Source organism: Chelonoidis abingdonii, chromosome 8 (assembly GCF_003597395.2).
Source record: "Chelonoidis abingdonii isolate Lonesome George chromosome 8, CheloAbing_2.0, whole genome shotgun sequence".
NCBI lineage: Eukaryota > Metazoa > Chordata > Testudines > Testudinidae > Chelonoidis > Chelonoidis abingdonii.
In genome coordinates this window covers 7,333,642-7,353,481 of record NC_133776.1, presented here as the reverse complement: position 1 = coordinate 7,353,481, position 19,840 = coordinate 7,333,642, and the positions used below count along the sequence as shown (strand labels likewise).

The following is a 19,840-nucleotide window of genomic DNA, read 5'->3' as shown; positions in this document are numbered from 1 at the left end:
GTTCTCCAGGTGCTAACTACCAGACCCAACTACAGGAGGGGAAGAGCAGGCACTGTGCCTATGAGGTGGGGGTCACAGGTTTCCCAGGCCTGGAGAAAATGGCCCTGGAATTAGGAAGAGTCTAGTGAAAATGAGCCAGTCTCTCTCCGTTTTTTGTGCCATCCCCCAGTAGTCCCAGGGTCTGGGGGCTGTGTGCTGAAGTTAATGGCTGGGGGTGGCTCAGCCCTCCAGAGGCCAGGCTCCTGCTGTTGGCACAGCTCAGGCTATGGCACCCCTGCCTGCACTTCTAAGCTGCACTTCTAAGCTGGCACTTCTAAGGCACCCTGGTGTGGAGTGTGGGCAGGGCTCCATGCGTCAGATCGATCCTGTCTTACTCATCCTCGGTGCGGCATGGCCTGGTGCTGACTGGGAACTCTGCTCTCCCTGCCTTGCGCTGCCCAGCGTTAAACAGCCCATTGGCAACAGCGCCAGCAGCCTGTCTACACTACGGCTGTCTGCATTGCCATTGCAGGAGGAACACCTGGGGGGCTAGGGCAACAGAGGGGCATTTGCAGGAGATACTAAGAGGAGCCTTCTGCGCCGTGGGGACCCAGGTGAGGGGCCTGGCCATCATGGCAGCACCTCAGTGGGACTGGTTCTCCGTGGGTACCTACTGTTTATGTCAGCGCTGATCTCAGCCACTTCACTCTGCGCAAACCTGCGCCTTCCTCCCTGGGCCCCAAACCCCAGAGCGTCTCTCACTGCTGGCCTGAACCTGGCCCCTGAGATGGCCCCCAGTCCCTGGAGAACAGCCACTGCCACCTTTGGTCAGAGCATTGGTCCGTCTGGTCTGGTATCCTGCCCCTGGGCCAGGTCCGTCCTGCTCAGTCCCCGGGGTATCTGAGCACCTTGCTGGGGTCATTCCTCTTTGTGCGGGCCATGTCCTGCATGGGGAGTTCGGTCTGGGAAAGCCCTGAACTGATGAGCCTGACCCTGGTGGTAGAGAGTCCCACTGGCCCGACGAGCAGAGCTGCCGGCCACGGTCCCATCCCAGAACTCAAGGCTGTTCCAGAAACCCTGGGCCTGGGGCATGGAGTGCCTTGAAGGCAAGGAGCCGAGGCCATGAGCGTGGCCCTGTTCTGCATGGGTGGCGGGGGCTCGCGGTAGCCTGTTGCCGAGGTGAGGTGTTGCAGAGTTCTGGACTAGCTGGCGTTTGCTGAGGCCTCTGTGCCCAGGCCCGTCCCGTGGCTGGTGTCCCACTAAGAGGTGAGACTGGCTGGGGCCTTGTCCGCCTGAGGGGACAGTCTCCCAGACAGCCACAGATGGGGGAAGCGTTACTCATGGACACTGGTAGGTGAGAGCTCAGTGTCTGCCAGGAACCCAGCCTTCTCCTGACACCAGGCTGACTCAGCCAGCCGTGGTCATGCAGAGCAGACTGTGCTGGGAGCTGTCCTCTGCCCACCAGCGTCCCCCCCGGCTGGCTTGGTTCAGCCGCTGCCAGGAGCTGATCTTGGCCGAGCCCTGGGCCAGCCAAGTGACAATGGGGCCCTGCATGTCATTGCTTTCCATAGAGCCTCTGGCCTGCCCAAGGCCGTGATCCTCCTGCGGGATGACGTGCCAGTGAGGCCAAGGTGCTGGGAGCGGCACTGCGTGAGCCTGCCCCAGTGCTGCCCCGGTGGGACGCCACCATCCCTGTGGGGTGCGTGGGGCCGGACCCCAGAGCAGAGACAGGGCAGGTGACAGTGGCTTGGCCAGGCACCAGGGGTGGCAGGAAAGGTACAGTATGAGAAGATACTCCATGAGTGCCCGGGGCTGGGGGGAGAACGGAGAGCTGGCAGTGAGCGGTATCCCCAGAGCATGGGGGAGGGGGCAGCCCTGAGCATGTGCTAGGGGGGCGGCAAGCTTGGTTATAGTGTGGCTGGGGCTGGCCTGGCTAAGGGGCTCTCTGCCCACCCAATCCAGCATCTCCCCCTCCCTCTGCGTCGCTCTCCCCCCTCCGCGCCTCAATGCAGCATTCTCCCCCGCTTCCCCAGCGCTTGGCTCTCCCCTCCCGCTCCCCGCCGAGGTCTCCGAGATGTGAAATAAAAAGGGGATTTTAATTACCTTTCAGCAAAAACAACAATTAGAGAAAATAACAGCTTCTGCGGGCCCGCCTCCTCTGCGCTCCCGTGCCGCGCTGGCTTGGGTGCCCTGGGCTGCTGGCGCCCATCTGGCTGGCTGCGGCTGCATCTCTGAGCTGACCTGCCCCGCGCTCGCTCTCTCTCTCGTAAAGGTTAAGGGCCTCGGAGAGCGGGTTCTGCTCCATGTTCATGGCTCGTGGATCTGGAGTGCAGAACTGCTCCATCAGTGCTGCCTGCTGTGATCTCCCCCAGCAGCCTCCTGCTTGGGGAGAGGCATGAAAGGGCAGGAGCCAGGGTGCCAACCCCAGGGACAGGGCACAGGTGGGAACCCGCCTGAGTCTGCAGCCAGCCTGAACTGAGCTCTGAGCTGGTCAACCTGCCCTCCTCACCGCAATGGCAGTGTTGACTCTGAAACCTACTGGTGGCCATTCACATGGCGCTAGGGCGACTTACTGCTCTGCTGATCATCCCAGCAGAAGCCGTCAGCTCCATGTGTATCCCACAGCCCCAGTGCCGTCCCCCATCTCAGGGCTGGCTCCAGGCACCAGCTTATCAAGCAGGTACTTGGGGCGGCCACTTCGGAGCGAGGTGGCACTTTCAGGTAATCGGCAGCAATTCGGTGGAGGGTCCTTCACTCCCGCTCGGAGCGAAGGACCTCCCTCTGAATTGCCGCAGATCACGGTCGCGATCGTGAACACGGCTTTTTTTTTTTGGCTGCTTGGGGCAGCAAAACCCCTGGAGCCGGCCCTGGCCACCGTGCACTGACCTGTGGCTTGAATTGGGAATGCCCCAGCCTGAGCGTGCCTCCTCCAGTGCCCCTGGGGCGAGGGGGCCAGAGGGCTGTGGAGGAAGCAGAGCAGGAGGAAAACTCGGCACCCCCCAGAGGTGGCGCATCACTTTCAAGCTAAGCGGGGCCCCTCCCCGGCCGATCCCCAGGGGCCAGGGTCACTGGCATGGGATTGGGGGTGCGGAGGGTTGCCGTGGTGATTGGAGGGGCTGTGGCTGGAGCGACCTGGGGAGGGGGCCCGTTGGCAGTGCTGAGGCAGAGAGCAATTTTCCCAGCTGGCTGCATTAGCACAGGCGGGGGCCTGCTGGAGATGGTAATTGCTGGCGCTGGGCCCTGCCTAATGGATGTTGTGATTAAGCGCTTATTATGGAGCAGGAGGCGCGAGGGGGTGGCTGGCGATGGGGGGAGGTGATTGGGGCGGGGGCGCGAGCAACTGACGGCTTTGGGAATGGAAGGAGAGTGCCTGGGGTTTCTCTGCACCCAGCCCCACTGGAACAGTAGCCCACCCGTGGGGGGCACACAGGCCCTGCCCCTCCCAAGGAGGTGCTGCGGTCTGGGGCGTGGGCGGAGCCGCTCAGCTGCTCCCAGGGCCCTCCTGCGCCCCCAGCGACGGCCCCTTCTCTCCCCTCAGCTGAGCTGAGCTCCCCCTCTCCACTCCAGCGTAGCTTCCCCTCTGGGCACCTGGCCGAGAAGGGGGCACTGCGCCCCACCCACCTCCCTGGGGTAGGGAAGTGTCCATCAGCCCCTCTGGCAGAGGAGGGGGGGACTGAGGCAAGGGATAGCTCAGGGTCACATGCCACAGCTGTATCAGAACCCAGGAGTCCTGACTCCCAGACCCCCACCCCGCTCTAACCGTTAGACCCTCCTCTCCTCCGAGAGCTATGCACAGAATCCAGGAGTCCTGACTCCCAGACCCTACCCCCCGCACTCTAACCGTTAGACCCTCCTCCCCTCCAAGAGCTGTGCACAGACCCCAGGAATCCTGACTCCCAACCCCCCCGCCCCACTCTAACCCACTACACCCCCTTTCCCCTCCGAGAACTGTGCATAGACCCCAGGAGTCCTGACTCCCAGACACCCCCCCTCTGCTCTAACCCACTACACCTCCCTCCTCTCCAAGAGCTCTCATAGAACTCAGGAGTCCTGACTCCCAGACACCCCCCTCTCTGCTCTAACCCACTACACCCCCTCTCCCCTCCAGGAGCTGTACATAGAACCCAGGAGTCCTGACTCTCAGACACTCCCGCCCCCCCCACTCTAACCATTAGACCCTCCTCCCCTCCGAGAGCTGTGCATAGAACCCGGAAGTCCTGACTCCCAGACCGCCCCCCCCCCACTCTAAGCCACTACACCTCCCTCCCCTCCAAGAGCTCTCAAAGAACCCAAGAGTCCTGACTCCCAGACACCCACACACACATACTCTAACCCCTCCCAGAGCTCAGTGTTACATACCTATGCATGACTCTGCCTCGGCCTAGCCCCCATGCTGAGCGCAGCCCCCCCACACCACTTCGTGTAGTGATGGGACCAAGAAGGTGACAAATAGCTTTTACCTCTGGCCCACTGCAGCCACCTGTAGCTGCCCAGATGCCAGGCCTGTTCTCCAGCCCGCTGAGGGCCCTTGGGCTACGCCATGACTCAGTGACGGCTGTGATCACCCCTGGACAGCCTCCCTTGCTCTCTGGGCCGGCTCGGGAGCCATCAGCCAGTTACTGGCTGATCCCAGTCACTGCCACCTCCAGGGTCTGCGGGCAGAGGAACAGGGGTGGGACCACCTGGCCATGCCCTGCGCGCTGTGACCACAGCAGCCTGGCACCCTGCAAGCCTGGAGGAGGCCGTTGCCTCATGGCTGGAGCCACTTCATGCTGGCTCCTGCAGCCACAACACAGCTCTGGGCCAAGCCACCCGCTGGCCCCTCTTGGCCGGACAAGGGACAGGGACCCCTGCTGAGGCCAGCACGCTCCCCGGCCAGGGAGCTAGAGGCTGGCAGAAGGAGGTGGCAAGTCTCAGCTCTGCCCTGGCCGAGAGCGCCAGGGTGACCACAGCCAGCTTGGCACAAGCGGAACTGGCTGTGTAGCCCCCAGACTGGCAGGTGCTGCTCCCTGGTGGGGCCTGCAGGGGGCACTCAGCTGGCTGCACCTGAATGTTCTTAATGTTCCCTCTGAATACCGTGGGGGGGCCTCAGTTCCTGGCCGACCCTCTGTCACCTGACAACTAATGGCCGGGCCCTCCCGCCCTGCAAGGGGGTGCTAAAGGTGTGGGAGAACAAAGAGGTCAGGTGACCTCCTGGCCCGGGAAAAGAGGAGGGGCTGGAGCAGTTTTGGGAGTCTGGAGCTGGCTGGGGACGAAGAGTGAAGTACAGATGTGGGGGTCTGGCTCATGGCACCCCAGAATGGACCGGCCGCGAGGTCCGGTTCTCTGTACCTACAAGCTCTGTTTTAGACCCTGATCCTGTCATCGAATAAACCTCTGTTTTACTGGCTGGCTGAGAGTCACATCTGACTGCAAAGTGGGGGTGCAGGACCCTGTGGCTTACCCAGGACCCCGCCTGGGCAGACTCGCTGTGGGAAGCACACGGAGGGGCAGAGGATGCTGAATGCTCCAAGGAGAGACCCAGAAGGTGAAGACGTGTGAGCTTCTTGCCCTGCAGACAGTCTGCTCCAAGGGAGAGGAGGCTCCCCAAAGTCCTGCCTGGCTTGGTGGGGAGCAGTTCCAGAGCATCGCCCGGGGACTCCGTCATAGCACTCAGCTGGCTGCACCTGTCCTGGGGGGAAAGGGAGGCCTTCAGGCACAGGCCATCAGTCGAGCCCCACTGATGCCCTCCCTCTTTGGGAAATAAGGGGCTTTGCTTCACTTTCCGCAGTTCTCCTTCTGGTCCTCAGTTCTCTCAGACACATCCTCTCCCTCCCTTTCCTGTTGCCCCATTCTGGGCTCCCCATATGCCCCTCTCCCTCCCCGCCGTGCCCTGCTCGGGATCCTGCAGCCTGGCCTTTCCCAGGAGGCTTCTCTGGGCTTGCTGGCGCACTGCTTGTATTCCTGCCAGGCTCTCTCTCCTCCATTGCAGCTTCCCCCGGTGGCAGCAGCACTATCTGCCCATGCCACCCTGTGCGGGGCCATTCTGAAGTTTCCAGCCCAGCACCCCTGCTCGTGGAGCAGCCCAGCTGCTCCGGGGAGGCTGGGCCTTCTGCCTCAGAGGACTCGGATCTGCTCTCCCTCTGTCTCCGAGTGGGATTGCACCTGGTTGATCTGGCTTCAACCTGGGCCCCCAGGGGCATTGACGGGTGTCCCGATTTGCCGTGGTTGGAAGGGGTGAGTAGGGTGGGCGGCTCCCCGCCTTCCCAAGCCCTGAACTGGCCCCACACTAAGCCACTGAGCCGTGCGGCCGAGGGCCCCTGGAGGATCTGCTCCAGTGAGTGCCGCTCTCCGGGCGCGCCCGTGCCAGGGGCTGGCGCGGAGTCAGCCTGCAGTCTGTTGGCAGCGCAGCGGGTAATGAATTGTTTATGACCTGTGCCTCGGCTTTTCAATGAGCTGAAACGTGTCAGATAATAAGTTGTTTAGAAGCCGTAAATCTGCGGCACAATAAACCAAAGTCGGGCTGTTTAAGCGTGAGTTGTGAGCTCACTCCCCATTGGGCCGGGCATGGAGGATGAGTTGCGAGCTGACGTCCCGTTGGCTAGCGGATCAGCGACAAGGCGCGAGGATGGCTTCCGTTGGGTGATGAGCCCTGAGCTGCGAGCCCACTGGGCAGCAGGTTGGTGATGCGTCGTGAGCGCCGGTCTCATTGGGTAGTGGCTTGCTGATGAGTTGTGAGCTGAAGTCCCGTTTTGTAATGAATTACCCGGAGACTTATTTGCTTGGGAGAAGTAAATCTGGTCTGTACATTGTTGCCGAGTTGTGATTATATTGTACCATGCTCTGTAAATCATGGATAACACCTTGATATACGGCGCCGAGAGCAGGTTGTAATTGAAACCAAATGCAGGCAACTCAGAGGCGCAGCGTCTCTCCAGCAGGGCTGCTCTGCTTCCCACGCAGAGCAAAGCTGGGCAGCGATGCCCATGGCGCAGCGAAGCTGGCACCTTGGGATGCCCTGGAGCTTCCCTGCCGGAGCTGTCTCCAGAACTCTGATCACCACGATAATCATCCTAAAGAGCTCTCCGGCTCTGCCAGTGGTACGTGGCATTTGTGAGCTCACGGGCTGACCTAGACCTGGGATCCCAGACTCCGGGGTTCTGATTCTGTCTTTGGACAAGTCACTCCCCTGTTTTGCCGCAGTTTGCCCACCTGTGAAATGGGGACGATGCTCTGTGCCCATCTCCCAGGTAGGTTATGGATGAAGAAGTTAATGGGTCCAAGCATTATGGCAAGGGGATTCCCAGCCCTTGGCATGATTGCTGGCTCCCTCTCTCACTCAAATGGTAGATGGAGTTCCCTTGGTATCTCACTGGGGTGCCATTTCCTGCAGCACCAGGGCACCGAGCTCCCCCCTTGTGAGGAACTGCAAGCTCCGTGGGGGCTTCCTGCCCTTTTGTTCAGTCTGGAATGGAGATTCCCAAGAGGGGATGTGGCTCAGAGTTGTTCTCCAGCACAGTACGCTCTGCTGCTCTAGTCCATGGCTCTGGCTGGAGCACAGGTGCAGGCAAGAACATCTGTTGCAACAGTGTGTATCTGTGATCATTCTAGACTGCAGTGTCACAGTGGTAGACCCCAGCTTAGCGCCTGTTCCTGCTCCCCAGTGCTCCTGGCAGATAGCTGGCTGTTGTGGGGCAAGCAGCATAAATAGATGGTAGGAGGCTGTTCTCAGGTGTGATCTCAGCGCTCACCCCGTACCCTGGGGCTAGGCAGAGGTCAGAGCAGGAGAAATCTCAGGGAGCTGGGGAACAGCAGCAGGGTGAGAGGAGCTGGCTGGCTGCAGCACATGCACTTAGCCTGTTGCTGGACCGCCTGCTCCAGCCACACACACACACGTCAGACATGTTCCTTCCAGGCCGCGGCTGTTTGCTGCTCTACCCAGAGCAACGCTGGGCTCGTTTTCGCACAAAGAGCAATTAGCGGATTCTGACGTAATTAGCAAACGATCCCTTCGGCTCAAGCAGCCTGACAGGTAAGGAGAACAGGCTGCCTGGCTGCACTGTCCTCTCCAAACGCTGCCCTCAGAAGGGAGCCCCCAGTTCCTCAGCCTTTGGAAACCGGAGAGATGGCCTGGCCCGGTGAGATCTGAGTGCTGGGGGCGCAGGGCGCTGGGCTGGGAGTGGCTTGTTCTCTGGCGAGATGGGAAGCAACAGTGTGTTAAAAATCAGAGGGGGCTAGTGGCGGTGGCCCGACTCTGTGCCCTCCCCTGGCGTGCGCGCGCACACACACGCGCACACACACACACACACACACGTGCCCTCATCCACAAGCCCACACATGCACATAAGTGAATGTCTTCAGCGTCCCCACAAAGATGAGCTGGGCAGCTCTGCATGGAGACGCAGGAGCAGACAGGCTGGAGGAGCCCAGGGTAGTTTCAAGTGTGGCCGGGGTCCCGCTGGCCCTGCTGTCTGAGCGCTAATTACTAAGTGGATGGGAATTGACAGTTCCTGTCCCCCTCCAGTTAGCTGGGCACCGCAGCCAGCTGGGGAAGCAGAGAGGGCTCCGTGAGAAGGAATTGATGATCCAGACACATTTTGAAGGAAAATTAGCCCTGAATTCAGCTTGGCTAGAGACACAATCTCCCCCTTGACGATTTGTGGGGAAACTGAGGCCCAGGGTCACCCAGGGAGCCAGTGACAGAGCTGGGAAGGAACCGTGGGGCCTGACTCCCAGTCCCATGCCCCCTGCTCCAGCCCATGCTGCGTGCCCCTGGGGCTAGGAGTCTCCCTGTTCTCTCAGCCCCCCAGCACCCTGCTGCCTGCCCCAGGGCTTCCCAGCCCCTCAGCCCAGAGCAGTGTGTCCCCTTGCAGATAACTCCTCCCAGGCCCATCCTGCAGGGTGTTGGGTGCTTCCCCAGCGGCGCAGCCAGGGCTACTCCAGTCGCCTCCAGCAAGAGCAGAGGCAGTGCCCCCCCAGCTGCGGATGGGGCCTCCTCAGCCGTGATTACACGCGGGGAGCCTGGAGATGAAGGATAAAATGCCTTCCCCAATCGATCACTGCTGCTATCAGACAGCCTGCACCGGCTCTCAGCGTGATTGGCAGGCTCTGGCTCTCCAAGCCATTGCATTCCCGTCACATCCTCCAGCCCGGCAACCCGGCTCCCAGCCCCAGGGGGAAGGGACCCTGGCCCCCTGCCTGGCAGGGAACTCTCTTGCCATGGGGGCTGAGCAGACCGTGTGCCAGTGCACCCCGGGTGTCCTATGCTGCAGCCTGTGCCCGCCCGCAGCCCCCCAGAGGGAGAGAAGGGGTCCGGCTGGCTCCATGGGACGGGCAATCACACCAGGGCATGACACAGGCACCGCTGGGCTGGAGTTGAATGGTCCTGGCAGAGCGGGACTTGGGACCATCTGCTCCCAAAGCGGGCGAGTCCCCCTTGGCCAGGGGTGGCTCTAAGCATTTTGCTGCCCCAAGCACGGCAGGCAGGCTCTTCGGCGGCTTGGCTGCGGGAGGTCCCCAGTCCCGCGGATTCAGTGGCACGCCTCAGGGAGGTCCCCAGTCCCGTGGATTCGGCGGCATGCCTGCGGGAGGTCCATTGAAACTGCAGGACCAGGGGACCCTCCGCAGGCATGCCACCGAAGGCAACCTGCCTGCCGCCCTCGCGGCGACTGGCAGAGTGCCCCCCGTGGCTTGCCGCCCCAGGCACGTGCTTGGCGTGCTGGGGCCTGGAGCCGGCCCTGCCCTCGGCTAATGGAGCGTCCCCAGGAGGCCCTGGGACGGGGGGTAGCTGGTGCTCTGGTACCGCGGCGTTTCTGGGTGTGTACATCCCCAGCACGGTTCAACCAGGCGGGCCCTGGAGAGGGGCGGGAGAGGCGTGGGGGGACATGCATGTTGCCTGCCAGAGTCCTAAGAGTTAACGTCCCAGCCGGCTCTGCTGCTGGCCGGGGGGAGGGAGGGGCGTTTATGAGGATCGATTCCCCACTTAGCCACTATCTCGGTTTATTATTCACCTTTTATTCCCTTTAGAGAAGCAGCCCGCTCCCCCCGTCTCCTTCCCCTCTGGCCTTTGTCTCTGGTGCGCAGGGTTGTTGCTAGTGGCTGGGGGTGGGGAGCATCATTACCCGCCTTCCTTAAATCTTCCCAAGCAATCTCGCTCAGACAGCGGGTGAGATGAGCACTGCTTAATTAAGCCATGTACAGCCCCCCAAGCTGAGCCCTGCAACACTGCGCCTGTCTTTTAATAACATGCACCATTGGAAATGCCAGCCCCTCCCGAGCGCTGCCCCCGGGCCAGGGACCTGCATTTCCACTGGCTTATCCCCAGGTCCGACCCCCCAGCCCCCAGTCTGAAATTAAAACAACTAGGGATTGACAGTGATAAAGCAGCCCTTCCCCATGCCCCCCACCCCAGCCACTGCTGCGCGGGGGGGGCGGGGAGGGCTCTTCCCCATGGATGCTGAGTGGGGAGACAGCCAGGATGTGACCGGGCTCAGGGCCCTGCCAGATGAAGGCAAACGGATCGCCGGTGTCTGTCCCGTTTTCACCAGCCAGAAGGCTGGGTCGGTGCCTGCTGGTGCCATGGGGCACGAGTGGCTCCTGCCATCATAGGCAGCTGAGCTGTGACGGATTCGCTCCTCCTCTCCTTTGTTCAGTCTCCCAAGCAGAAAGTGTCACTTTTCCCAACCCTCCTCCTGGCTCAGGTTACAGCTCAGGTAGCTTCCTTCAAGGGAAGTTCCCCATCCCCAATGTAACTCCGCTGCAACATTCCTAGGTCAAATCCACTCTGCTCCCTGCTCCATCACAGACGGGTTCGCCGTGCCCAGCTGGTAGGGGTAGTGCCTGGCCTGAAAGGTCCATCCTGCAGGCCCCAAGGGCTAGGATTGGGATGAGGATTGGGAACCACAGGCTGTAGTGCCTGGCCCTGGCTTGGCCCTCTCCCGATGCCCCTGCCAGAGAGGTCAATCGTGCTGGGTCCGGTTCTCCCCTTGGCCGCTCTCCTGGGGGAAAGATCCCCCCACAAGTCCCCAGATGGATTAGAACCAGCCCGACCCCGAGGCTACCCCCATCTGAGCCCTCTCCCTGCCTCCGCTGACTAGCCCTCGGTGCTAGCCAAGTGGCCAGCTCAGGGCCGGTGCTTTCATTTAGGCGACTTAGGCAGTCGCCTAGGGCGCCAGCATTATGGGGGGGGCAGCATGTTGCTGGGGGGGCGGCAGGCGGCTCCGGAGGACCTGCCACAGGTCTGCTGGTCCTGTGGCTCCAGTGGAGCTGCCGCAGGCATGCCTGCGGCAGCTCCACCAGAGCCGCGAGACCTGAACGCGGGGTGGCGAAATGGCCTGGCTCCTAGGGCACCAGAAACCCTGGCGCCGGTCCTGGGCCAGCTGCCTGTGCAGCTCCCGGCTTCTGCTACCCGTGCTCAGGACCCATCTCTGCTGTCTCCTGCAGGCCCACGTTCCAGTACTTCACCTGGCACACCTGTGTGCTGGGCATCCTGGGCTGCGGCGTCATGATGTTCCTCATCAGCCCCATCTACGCCTCGGCCAGTGTGGTCTTCATGCTGCTGCTGCTGCTGGCCCTGCACTACCTGTCCCCGAGCAGCAGCTGGGGCTACATCAGCCAGGCCCTCATCTTTCACCAGGTAAGCGAGGGCACCTCCTTGGTTAGGTTAGCTGGGCTGGCCCCCTCCCAGGTAGCTCCCTGCCTCCCTGCTGGGAATTGGGGGCACTTTCCTCTCCTGCTGCCCTCCCCTTGCAGCCTCGGGAGTCCCTGCTTGTTCAGAGCAAACCCCCTTCCCGGCACAGCCTGTGCCTGGCCCCTTTCCCCAGCGCTGGGCTCATGCTTCTAGCGGCCTCCCCAGTCCCGGTGCGGGAGGCATGTCGTCCACCCAGCCTGTCATTTGGAGTCATCGGATCAGCGCTGAAAACTCCCATTAGAGCTTAATGGACTCTGCTGATTGCCCGGGAGCAGCACCTGCGCGCGGAGCACCGGGGCAGCGTTCAACAGCTCGCGCCATGTTGTGGTTCCACCAAGCGGAGTGAGTGGAGCGGGGGCGGGGGTGTCTCCTCTCGCTGACACTGGTGTAAATCCAAGGGGACTCCGCGGAGTCAGTGGGGCTGCTCCAGAGAGACACCCTGCAGGGCATGGCCAGCTGCCTTCGATGGGGGGCACCATCCCAGCATCAGGCATGGCGGTGGGAGCCACACCCAGAGGCCGATCCCGATCTCCCATTACTCCACAGGCCTTGGCGGTGTCACTTGATGACGCCAGTGTGAGATCAGTCGGGCTCCGAGTCTGTGGGGCCAAGTGAGCGGGGCTGCAGGGAGCTCAGGGAGCTGGCTGGGCTGGGTGAACGTGGCTTGGTAATGGGTATTTAGGTTCCTAATTTCCATGGAAAGCAGTGGTGTTAGGCTTGGAGGAGCTGGGCTGTGCCATTTGCATTGCTCTGGCCCCAGCCTGGGGACCAAGGCCATGACTCATGCCCCCCAGGAGGGAGGGGGAGAGCAGGGAAAGCCACTGAGGCTCACTAGAAGTGAGTGAGGGCAGCAGGGGACTGAAGCCACCCATACCTGCAGCACATGGTGTGAGTGTCACCGAGTCCCTGGGTGATGCTCTGGAACTGCTCCCCACAAAGCCAGTCAGGACTTTGGGGAGCGTCCTGTCCCTTAGAACAGACTGTCTTCAGGGCAAGAAGCTCACATGGCTTCAGTTCCTGGGTCTGGAGCATTCAGCATATGCCCCTCCGTGCACTTCCCACAGCGAGTTCACCCAGGCGGGGTCCTGGGGAAGCCAGAGGGTCCTGCACCCCCAATTCGCAGTCAGACATGACTCTCAGCCAGCCGGTAAAACAGAGGTTTATTAGATGACAGGAACACAGTCCAAAACAGGTCTTGCCAATACGGACAACAAGACCTCCCTTAGTTAGGTCCATCTGGGGCCCCAGGGAGGCCACTGCCCCGCTGGGAGGCCTGAGCCTCCTCGGGGCTCCCCTCCATTTTCCAGCCAGCTTCCAAAAACTCCCAAACCCCCTCCAGCCCCTCCTCTCTGGGCTTTGTCTCCTTCCAGGGCCAGGAGGTCACCTGATCTCTCTGTCTGCAACACCTTTAGTATCCCCTTGCGGGGGGGGGGGGGGGGAGGGCCTGCCCATTAGTTGCCAGGAGACTTGGTCACAGTGAGCCCCGCCCGTGCTGTGGGGCATCCCTGGGGTGGAGGTGGGAGTTGCGGCCACCGGTGGGGAGCTTGTTCCAGAGAATCAGGATGTTGTTTTCTTGTGGCTGAAAGGAAAGAGGAGAGGAAAAAGGTGAGGGTGGCTGGACAGTTTCCAGCATAGGAGGAAGCAACCACCCAGCCTGCTTCAGCCCAACCTACCTAGCACCCCCGCCCCCCACAACATGCAGCAGTCTCGTCCATTTCATCCGAAAGCTCTCGGCTCCCCAGGATCGGTGCTACGGCCCCAGCTGTGGGACAGCCCCTTCGCCGGGCCAGAGCCCCAAGGTGTCTCACTTCCTCCCGGGGAGGCCTTAGCCTGGACCACTGGGGCTCAAGCCCTCCTGCTTCCCCCTGCGAGCTGAGTCCAGCTGAGACAGACCCTGGTAGGGACTTGTCCACCCTTCAGGGATTAATGCACCTCACCCAGTATTTGCAGTGACGCTTACTGTCAAAAAGGTCAGGTTCAGCAGTCAATTGGACACAGCCTAAGAAGTCCTTAGAGGAGCCCAGAGACTGAAAGTTAAAGCATAGTCCAAGCCCATTCTGGTTAGCCAGAGCCCAGTCAAGCTGTAATTAACTCCATGTTCAGGCTCTCGCTCTCTCTCTCTCAGTCTGACCTCCCTGGGCAGTTCCCAGGTGAGAGGCTCGACTCCTTCCAATAGCCAAATCTGATCCCTCCACCTCACTCCTTCCCAGTTCTTTGTTCTCAAGCTGGGGATTTTGCTCAGCTTCCATGCTGAGTGGTGGAGAAACCCCTTTCCCTCTGGGCATTAGTTGCCAGGTGTCAATGTCCTGGTGACTGGATTTGCTATGGTCTTCTCAGTTTTTCCACTGATATGAGGTCAGCGTCAGCCTGCCCTTTTTAAGGACCCATTCATGCTCAGACCGGTGACATTCATACCCATGTCTCTCGCTTGGTCTGCCCTGAGAACAAATGGTTCCTTCCTACCCCCCACTGGGTAGCCATGCGAAATACAGGAGAAACCGAGGCACATATAGGCTCATAAAAATGTCACAATAAATTCCCACTTTGTCACACAAACCATCTGGAAGTCAGTGCCTGCAAGGGCCTCACCTCTGAAATGCAGCCACCTCTGGGGTAGAACATGGCAGCTATCTACCATGCAGCCATTTAAGGCAGGAAGCAAAAATGACTGTGCTGGGGGGAGACCAATGGTGAGCAGGGCTCAGGGATTGTATGAAATCCCGCTGGGGGTTCCCGTAACCAACAAGCAAAGAGCTGAGCAGCCCGGCTGAACCCAGCATGCTCCTCGGGGACCCCCGAGTGGGAGCCCAAACCCAGACGCTCCCACAACACGGAAGATTTTCTCTCTCAGCTTCTCGTTGCCGCCGAACCAGGGGCTTAGCTTGGGCACCAGGCACAGACGGTGGGCCAGGGAAATAATCAGTGTATGTTGTGTAGTGGGGAGTAACCTTTCTTCCCTGTGCGACGTTACCCCAGAGACTGGGCTCAGACGCACTTGTCCCCCGTAGTGAAGACAAATGCCAGCGGCAGAGTCTAAGCTGGTTAGCCTGTGCCACGCAGGGGCGCCTCTCTGTCTGTCTCTGCCATGTGCTCCCGGGCCGGGGGAAAGGAGCTGGGTTAGAAGAAGTGGTGAAGCAGGAGGGCCGGACTCAGTTGGGGCCAGAGAGGTGCAATATTCATAGACTCTCAGGGCCGGAACCTAGGCAAAGCTGCACTGCATGCAGGGAAGCTGCTCCAGTGCATCCCAGCGGAGGATCTGGCCCAAGGGCACTGGAAAAGCCCTGTTGGACCCCGACCCAGGCCCCTATCCAGGGGGTTCAGACAGGATTGGGCCTGGGGACCCACGTCTCTGGGCTGGTGTGAAGCAGTGGTGGATGTGCCACAGAGCGGCCCTGGCGATGGGGTAGTGCCCACACTGAGCTAGGCACTGCCCACAGGCAGGCAGAAACAGCAGCTCCCGCCATGCCTGGTGCGGCTGGGCCCCGCCTGGCCAGGCTACCAATTGGCTCACTTAGTCGCCCCTTGGAACTGGGGTCCAATGGGAGTTAGGCACCGCAGCCCCTTTCAGGAGCTGGACCTCAGGCCCCTGGAGGCTCTTTGCTAAACCCCTCCTGGGGCGGGGGGGTGTCCTGGGGCCCTGCAGAGGGACTCTCCCCTCCCCAGGGGTGGGGTGCCTGAGGCTGCCTGCACCCGTGGGGCAGTGTGTGCCCTAGTGTAGACGGGGCTTGGGCACTGGTGGGACTTGACGGGGAAGATGCTGCAGCCCCACCTGCCCCAGCGCTTACCCCACCCTGGCACAGGGCAGCTATTGGCCCTTCCTGCGGGAGGAGGAAAAGCTGCCCCCACTGTCCACTCCCTCCAAGCCTTGTCTGGCCTCCTGCCCTCCCCCCTACTACCAGCGTGGCTGTTCGCCCTCCCCCCCGCAACCTCCTCGGGCAGCCAGGGGCAGCATCTCATTTCTGTCTGCGGCAGGCGGACGGCTCCTCCCAACTCCAAACCGTCTCCATGGTGCATTTAACCAGCTCAGCAAGGAGCTGCCTGGTGCCTGGGCCAGGCCTGCCCTCCCTGCACTCAGGCTGCCACCCCCAGTGCCCATGCCAGGCATGCCCCCCCTCACACCTGCTTGTTACCCCCTTGCTTTCTCCCGATGGACCCAGAGCTGGGTCGGCCTTGTGCCAGGGTGAGTTGGAGGGGCAGGGGCAGCTGGGTGCGGAGGCACCCATGCCAGGCACACAGATCATGCCAGGCTGCGTTCAGGCAGGCCAAGGGCTAACGAGATGCCAGTGAATCTGCCCCGCCTCCCCCAGTCTGTCTACCCTGACCACCCACTCTGCCCCTGCCACCAGGTCCGGAAGTACCTGCTGATGCTGGATGTCCGTAAGGAGCACGTCAAGTTCTGGCGCCCCCAGATGCTGCTGATGGTGCAGAACCCCCGGTCCAGCGTCCAGCTGATCAGCTTCATCAATGACCTGAAGAAGAGCGGCCTGTACGTGCTGGGCCACGTGGAGCTGGCCGAGTTAGGTGAGAGCAGGGCCTGGCACAGCGACAGAGCAAACCCCGGGCGATCCAGACCGCAGAGGAGCAGAGCTCGGGCTGAGGGTGACGCCAGGTGGGGGGACCCGGGGAACCGCTCTTGCGGGGAGGGATGCCTCGGAGCCGAGGTCCCCCCAGGACGTGGGGCCAGGGGCTGGCAGCTTGGGGAAGGGGCTGTTCTCACCACAAGCCACAGCGCGTAGGGCCTGACGCTGCCCCGTCTCTCTCCAGACTCCCTGCCCTCCGACCCCCTGCAGAGCCAGGCCGACTCCTGGCTCCTGCTGGTCGACAGGCTGAACATCAAAGCCTTTGTGAATCTCACGCTGGCCGACTCGGTGAGACACGGCGTCCAGCAGCTGCTCTTCATCTCCGGCCTGGGTGAGTCCCCGACCACCTCACGGATGCCACTCACCGCCTGCACCCCCTGTGCTGGGTGCTGCTGGAGGGGGGCCCACGGTCCAGCCACCAGGGTTACTGCCTGCTGGTGCCTCTCCTGGCAGCTGTGGGGATGGAGCAGAGATGCCTGAACTGCCCTGCCCTGCCCACTCCCTGCTTCGGGCAGCCGCGGGCTTCGGGGCCAGTGGAGCCTGGGAATGCCCATGTATCCCTCCCTGCCCTCGGCCCGGTCCTGAGCTGGGGGAGCACTCTGCGTGCGTGCCAGGGCATCTCACCTGCGTGTGGGTGCTGCCCCAGCCCTCCCCTGCCAGGTGGCGGGAGCCAGTGGTGACACAGAGCTTGGGCAGGGCATGGCTTCGCTCTCCCCGACCAGCTCATCCCCACTCCTCGCTGAGGGCACGGTGCTCAGCCGGGGCAGAGCACGAGGGCTGGTGTGATGGACCCACAGGATTGGGGCCATGGATCCAGCTTTGGAACAGTCTCTGGGAGGCCTTCTGCAGCGTGCCAGACCCCCGAGAGGTCTCATCTTCCTCCATGGTGAGCCCCCCGGCTTCACCCACTGCTTAGGCCAGGCCTTTGGGCCTGCAGCCCCCCTGCTTCCCACCGGGAGCTCCGCTCAGCCAGCCCCACTGAGACAGCCCCCTGAGGGAGACCCGCACAAACTCAGGGGCAACGCAGCCCTTCGCCAGCACCCGCAGGGCACTCAGCCAGCGCTGGCACCCAGACGGGTTTACTAGTCAAAGGACGCAGCGCAGGGCATCCTTGGTGAGCCCAGAGCAAAGACAGTTACAGCCTGGGCCATCCTGGTCAGCCGAGCCCCAGCCCCCCGGTGATCTCTCTGTGTCTCCATTCAGGTGTGGGCCCAGACTGCTCCCCGCAGCCCCCACTTCACTTCCAGCTCCCCCCTGCCCCAGCCTTTGCTCCCCAGCTGGGCAAACACTGCGGCTTGGCGTTGCTATCAAAGTCCCAGTGATTGGGTTTGCCATTGTCTTCTCAACTGCTCCATTGCTATGGGGCCCAGGACCCAGACAGCTGGTAGCCATGAGTCTCTGAGCCTCTGCAGAGAACAAACAGCCCTTTCTGCCCCCTAGATAGCCCTGCGGAATATAGGGGAAACTGAGGCACACATCAGCTTGGTAACAATAGTACAGAAAATCCCCACCTCCCCACACCTGGCCCCGTGGTTCAATAGTCCCTGGCTCTGCGCAGTGGGGCAAAGCAGTGGTGCACTGAGTCAGCTAGGCAGGCAGAGAGAGGTGCGTTGGGTCATTGCCAGCCTCGGGGCTGCCCTGAGGGCAGGCCGGCTGCCAGCACAGGGTACCTGGCTCTTGAGGCACTGCCCCCAAGCACCGCACAGCATAGATGCACTGGCTCTGCGCTCCCGGGCTGGGCGGGGACTCTGGGAGTGCTCGGCTGGTAGGGTGATGGCTGTGAGCGGCCAGCCCCAGCAGCTGACTTCAGGCCGCGCTCTCTCACAGGTGGCATGAGGCCCAACACCATCGTGCTGGGCTTCTATGACAGCGCCGCGCCCCGGGACGGGCTGGCACAGCACCCGGCCTTCGAGGGCATCGAGGAAGCGGCGCAGCTGATCTTCCCGCCAGTGCGGGGGGCTGCAGCCCCGAGGAGGCTGTCGCCCCGGGAGTACGTGGCCGTGGTGGCTGACGCAGTGAAGATGTTGCGGAACGTGATGCTCGCTCGCTCCTTCGAGCATTTTGACAAGGCGCGGGCGCCCTCCATCGACGTCTGGCCCCTCAACCTGCTGCGCCCTGACAGCGCCCGCTACGCCGACACCTGCAGCCTCTTCCTGCTGCAGATGGCCTGTGTGCTCAGCATGGTACGCTCCTGGCGCCATGCCCAGCTCCGCCTCTTCCTGTGCGTGGAGACCGGCACCAGGACCCGCGGGCACGAGGACAAGCTGCGCCAGCTGCTGAAGGAGCTGCGCATCCAGGCTGCCATCCGCATGGTGCCCTGGGATGCCGTGGTGGCCTTGCACTGGCAGAAGCAGCAGGAGCAGCGGGCCAGGCCGGGGGAAGCAGCCATGAACTTCCCTGGCAATGCCACCTGCATCTCCGACGAGTACCTGAAAGCAGCCAACAGGCTGATCCTGGAGCAGAGCCCCTCGCCCACCATCCGCTTCCTCTACCTGCCCCGGCCCCCCGCCGACACCAGCTTCTACCCCAGCTACCTGCACCAGCTGGAGCTGCTCACCCGGGACCTGGGCCCCACCCTGCTGGTGCACGGTGTTAGCGCCGTCACCAGCACCGAGCTGTAACCCGGCCCAGCCCCCGGGCCTGGCACAGCAACAGGCAAGGGGACTGCGGCACTCGGACCAGGCCGGCTCAGGGCCTCTGGGGCCAGGTTAACTGGCAGAAAACCCCCTCAAGCTCTCCCCACATGCTGCCCTCACCCAGGGACTCCCTACACATACCCCACGCTCACTCAGGCCTCCTGCACCCCTGCTGCTGCTCTGCCAGCGGGATGCTGTGCCAGTCCTGGCAGGCCCACCGCTGGTAATTGCCGGGACTCGGACTGCCCCAGCTGGAGAACCAATCAGCCCCTGAGAAGCTTGGGCAGCAGCAGTGATGGGCACGGAGACTCCGGTCAACCCGGGTGGTGAAAGGCCGGTTTTCAGGAGACACAAGCATGTGACGAACGCCCTGGAGTCTCTGCGTTCCCTGGTGGCCTGGGATCTAGGGGGTGTGGAGGGGAACAAGAGCCCGGCAGGTAAATGGCCCCAGCCCAGCGTGGGCGATAGGCAGGGCCTGTGCCCGGAAGCTGCCCGTAACTTCATTTGCACTGAAACTTGTTACTGAAATAAATCTGCCATGGGAGACTCCAGGTAGAGCCCTGGCCAGGGTTATTGAGTGTCTGGGTTTGCTGCTGCCCTCATATCTCCAGCTGTCCTCCGCACTTGCCCAGCGGGTGCCCAGGTGCAGCATGTGCCCACCGGCAGCCTGACCCCGCGCTGTTTGCTGTTCGCGTCCCAGGAAAGGAGAATTTGCAGGGGGATAATGTAGCTCTGGGAATGGTCCTGGGGAGCTTCCGCCATGTGTGACAGGAAGCCAAGATGGGCTTGCTAAGCTCCTAGAACACAGCTACAGGCCCACTACAGACCCCCCGCATCTTGGCTGCCTGTGGGAGCTGGGGCCGGCAATGGTGGCAGGCCATGGGTCCCAGAGCCAGGGCTGCCAAGTAATCCTGCCTGTGTCCCAGCCAGGCAGCCAAGCAGACACAGCACCAGTGGGGACTGACCATGGACAGTCT

The 19,840-nt window shown here is 62.1% G+C and overlaps 1 protein-coding gene across 1 annotated transcript in view; it reads left to right on the top strand.

The window, feature by feature from the left end:
* Positions 1–19,415, top strand: part of LOC116838580 (solute carrier family 12 member 9-like) — a 49,332-nt gene extending 29,917 nt beyond the window's left edge. The window contains 4 exon segments of the mRNA XM_075068348.1: positions 11,401–11,593; positions 15,994–16,168; positions 16,412–16,558; positions 18,055–19,415. Of these exon segments, the coding sequence (XP_074924449.1) occupies positions 11,401–11,593; positions 15,994–16,168; positions 16,412–16,558; positions 18,055–18,848 (1,309 nt within the window). The 3' untranslated portion in view covers positions 18,849–19,415.
* Positions 19,416–19,840: the final 425 nt, after the last annotated feature.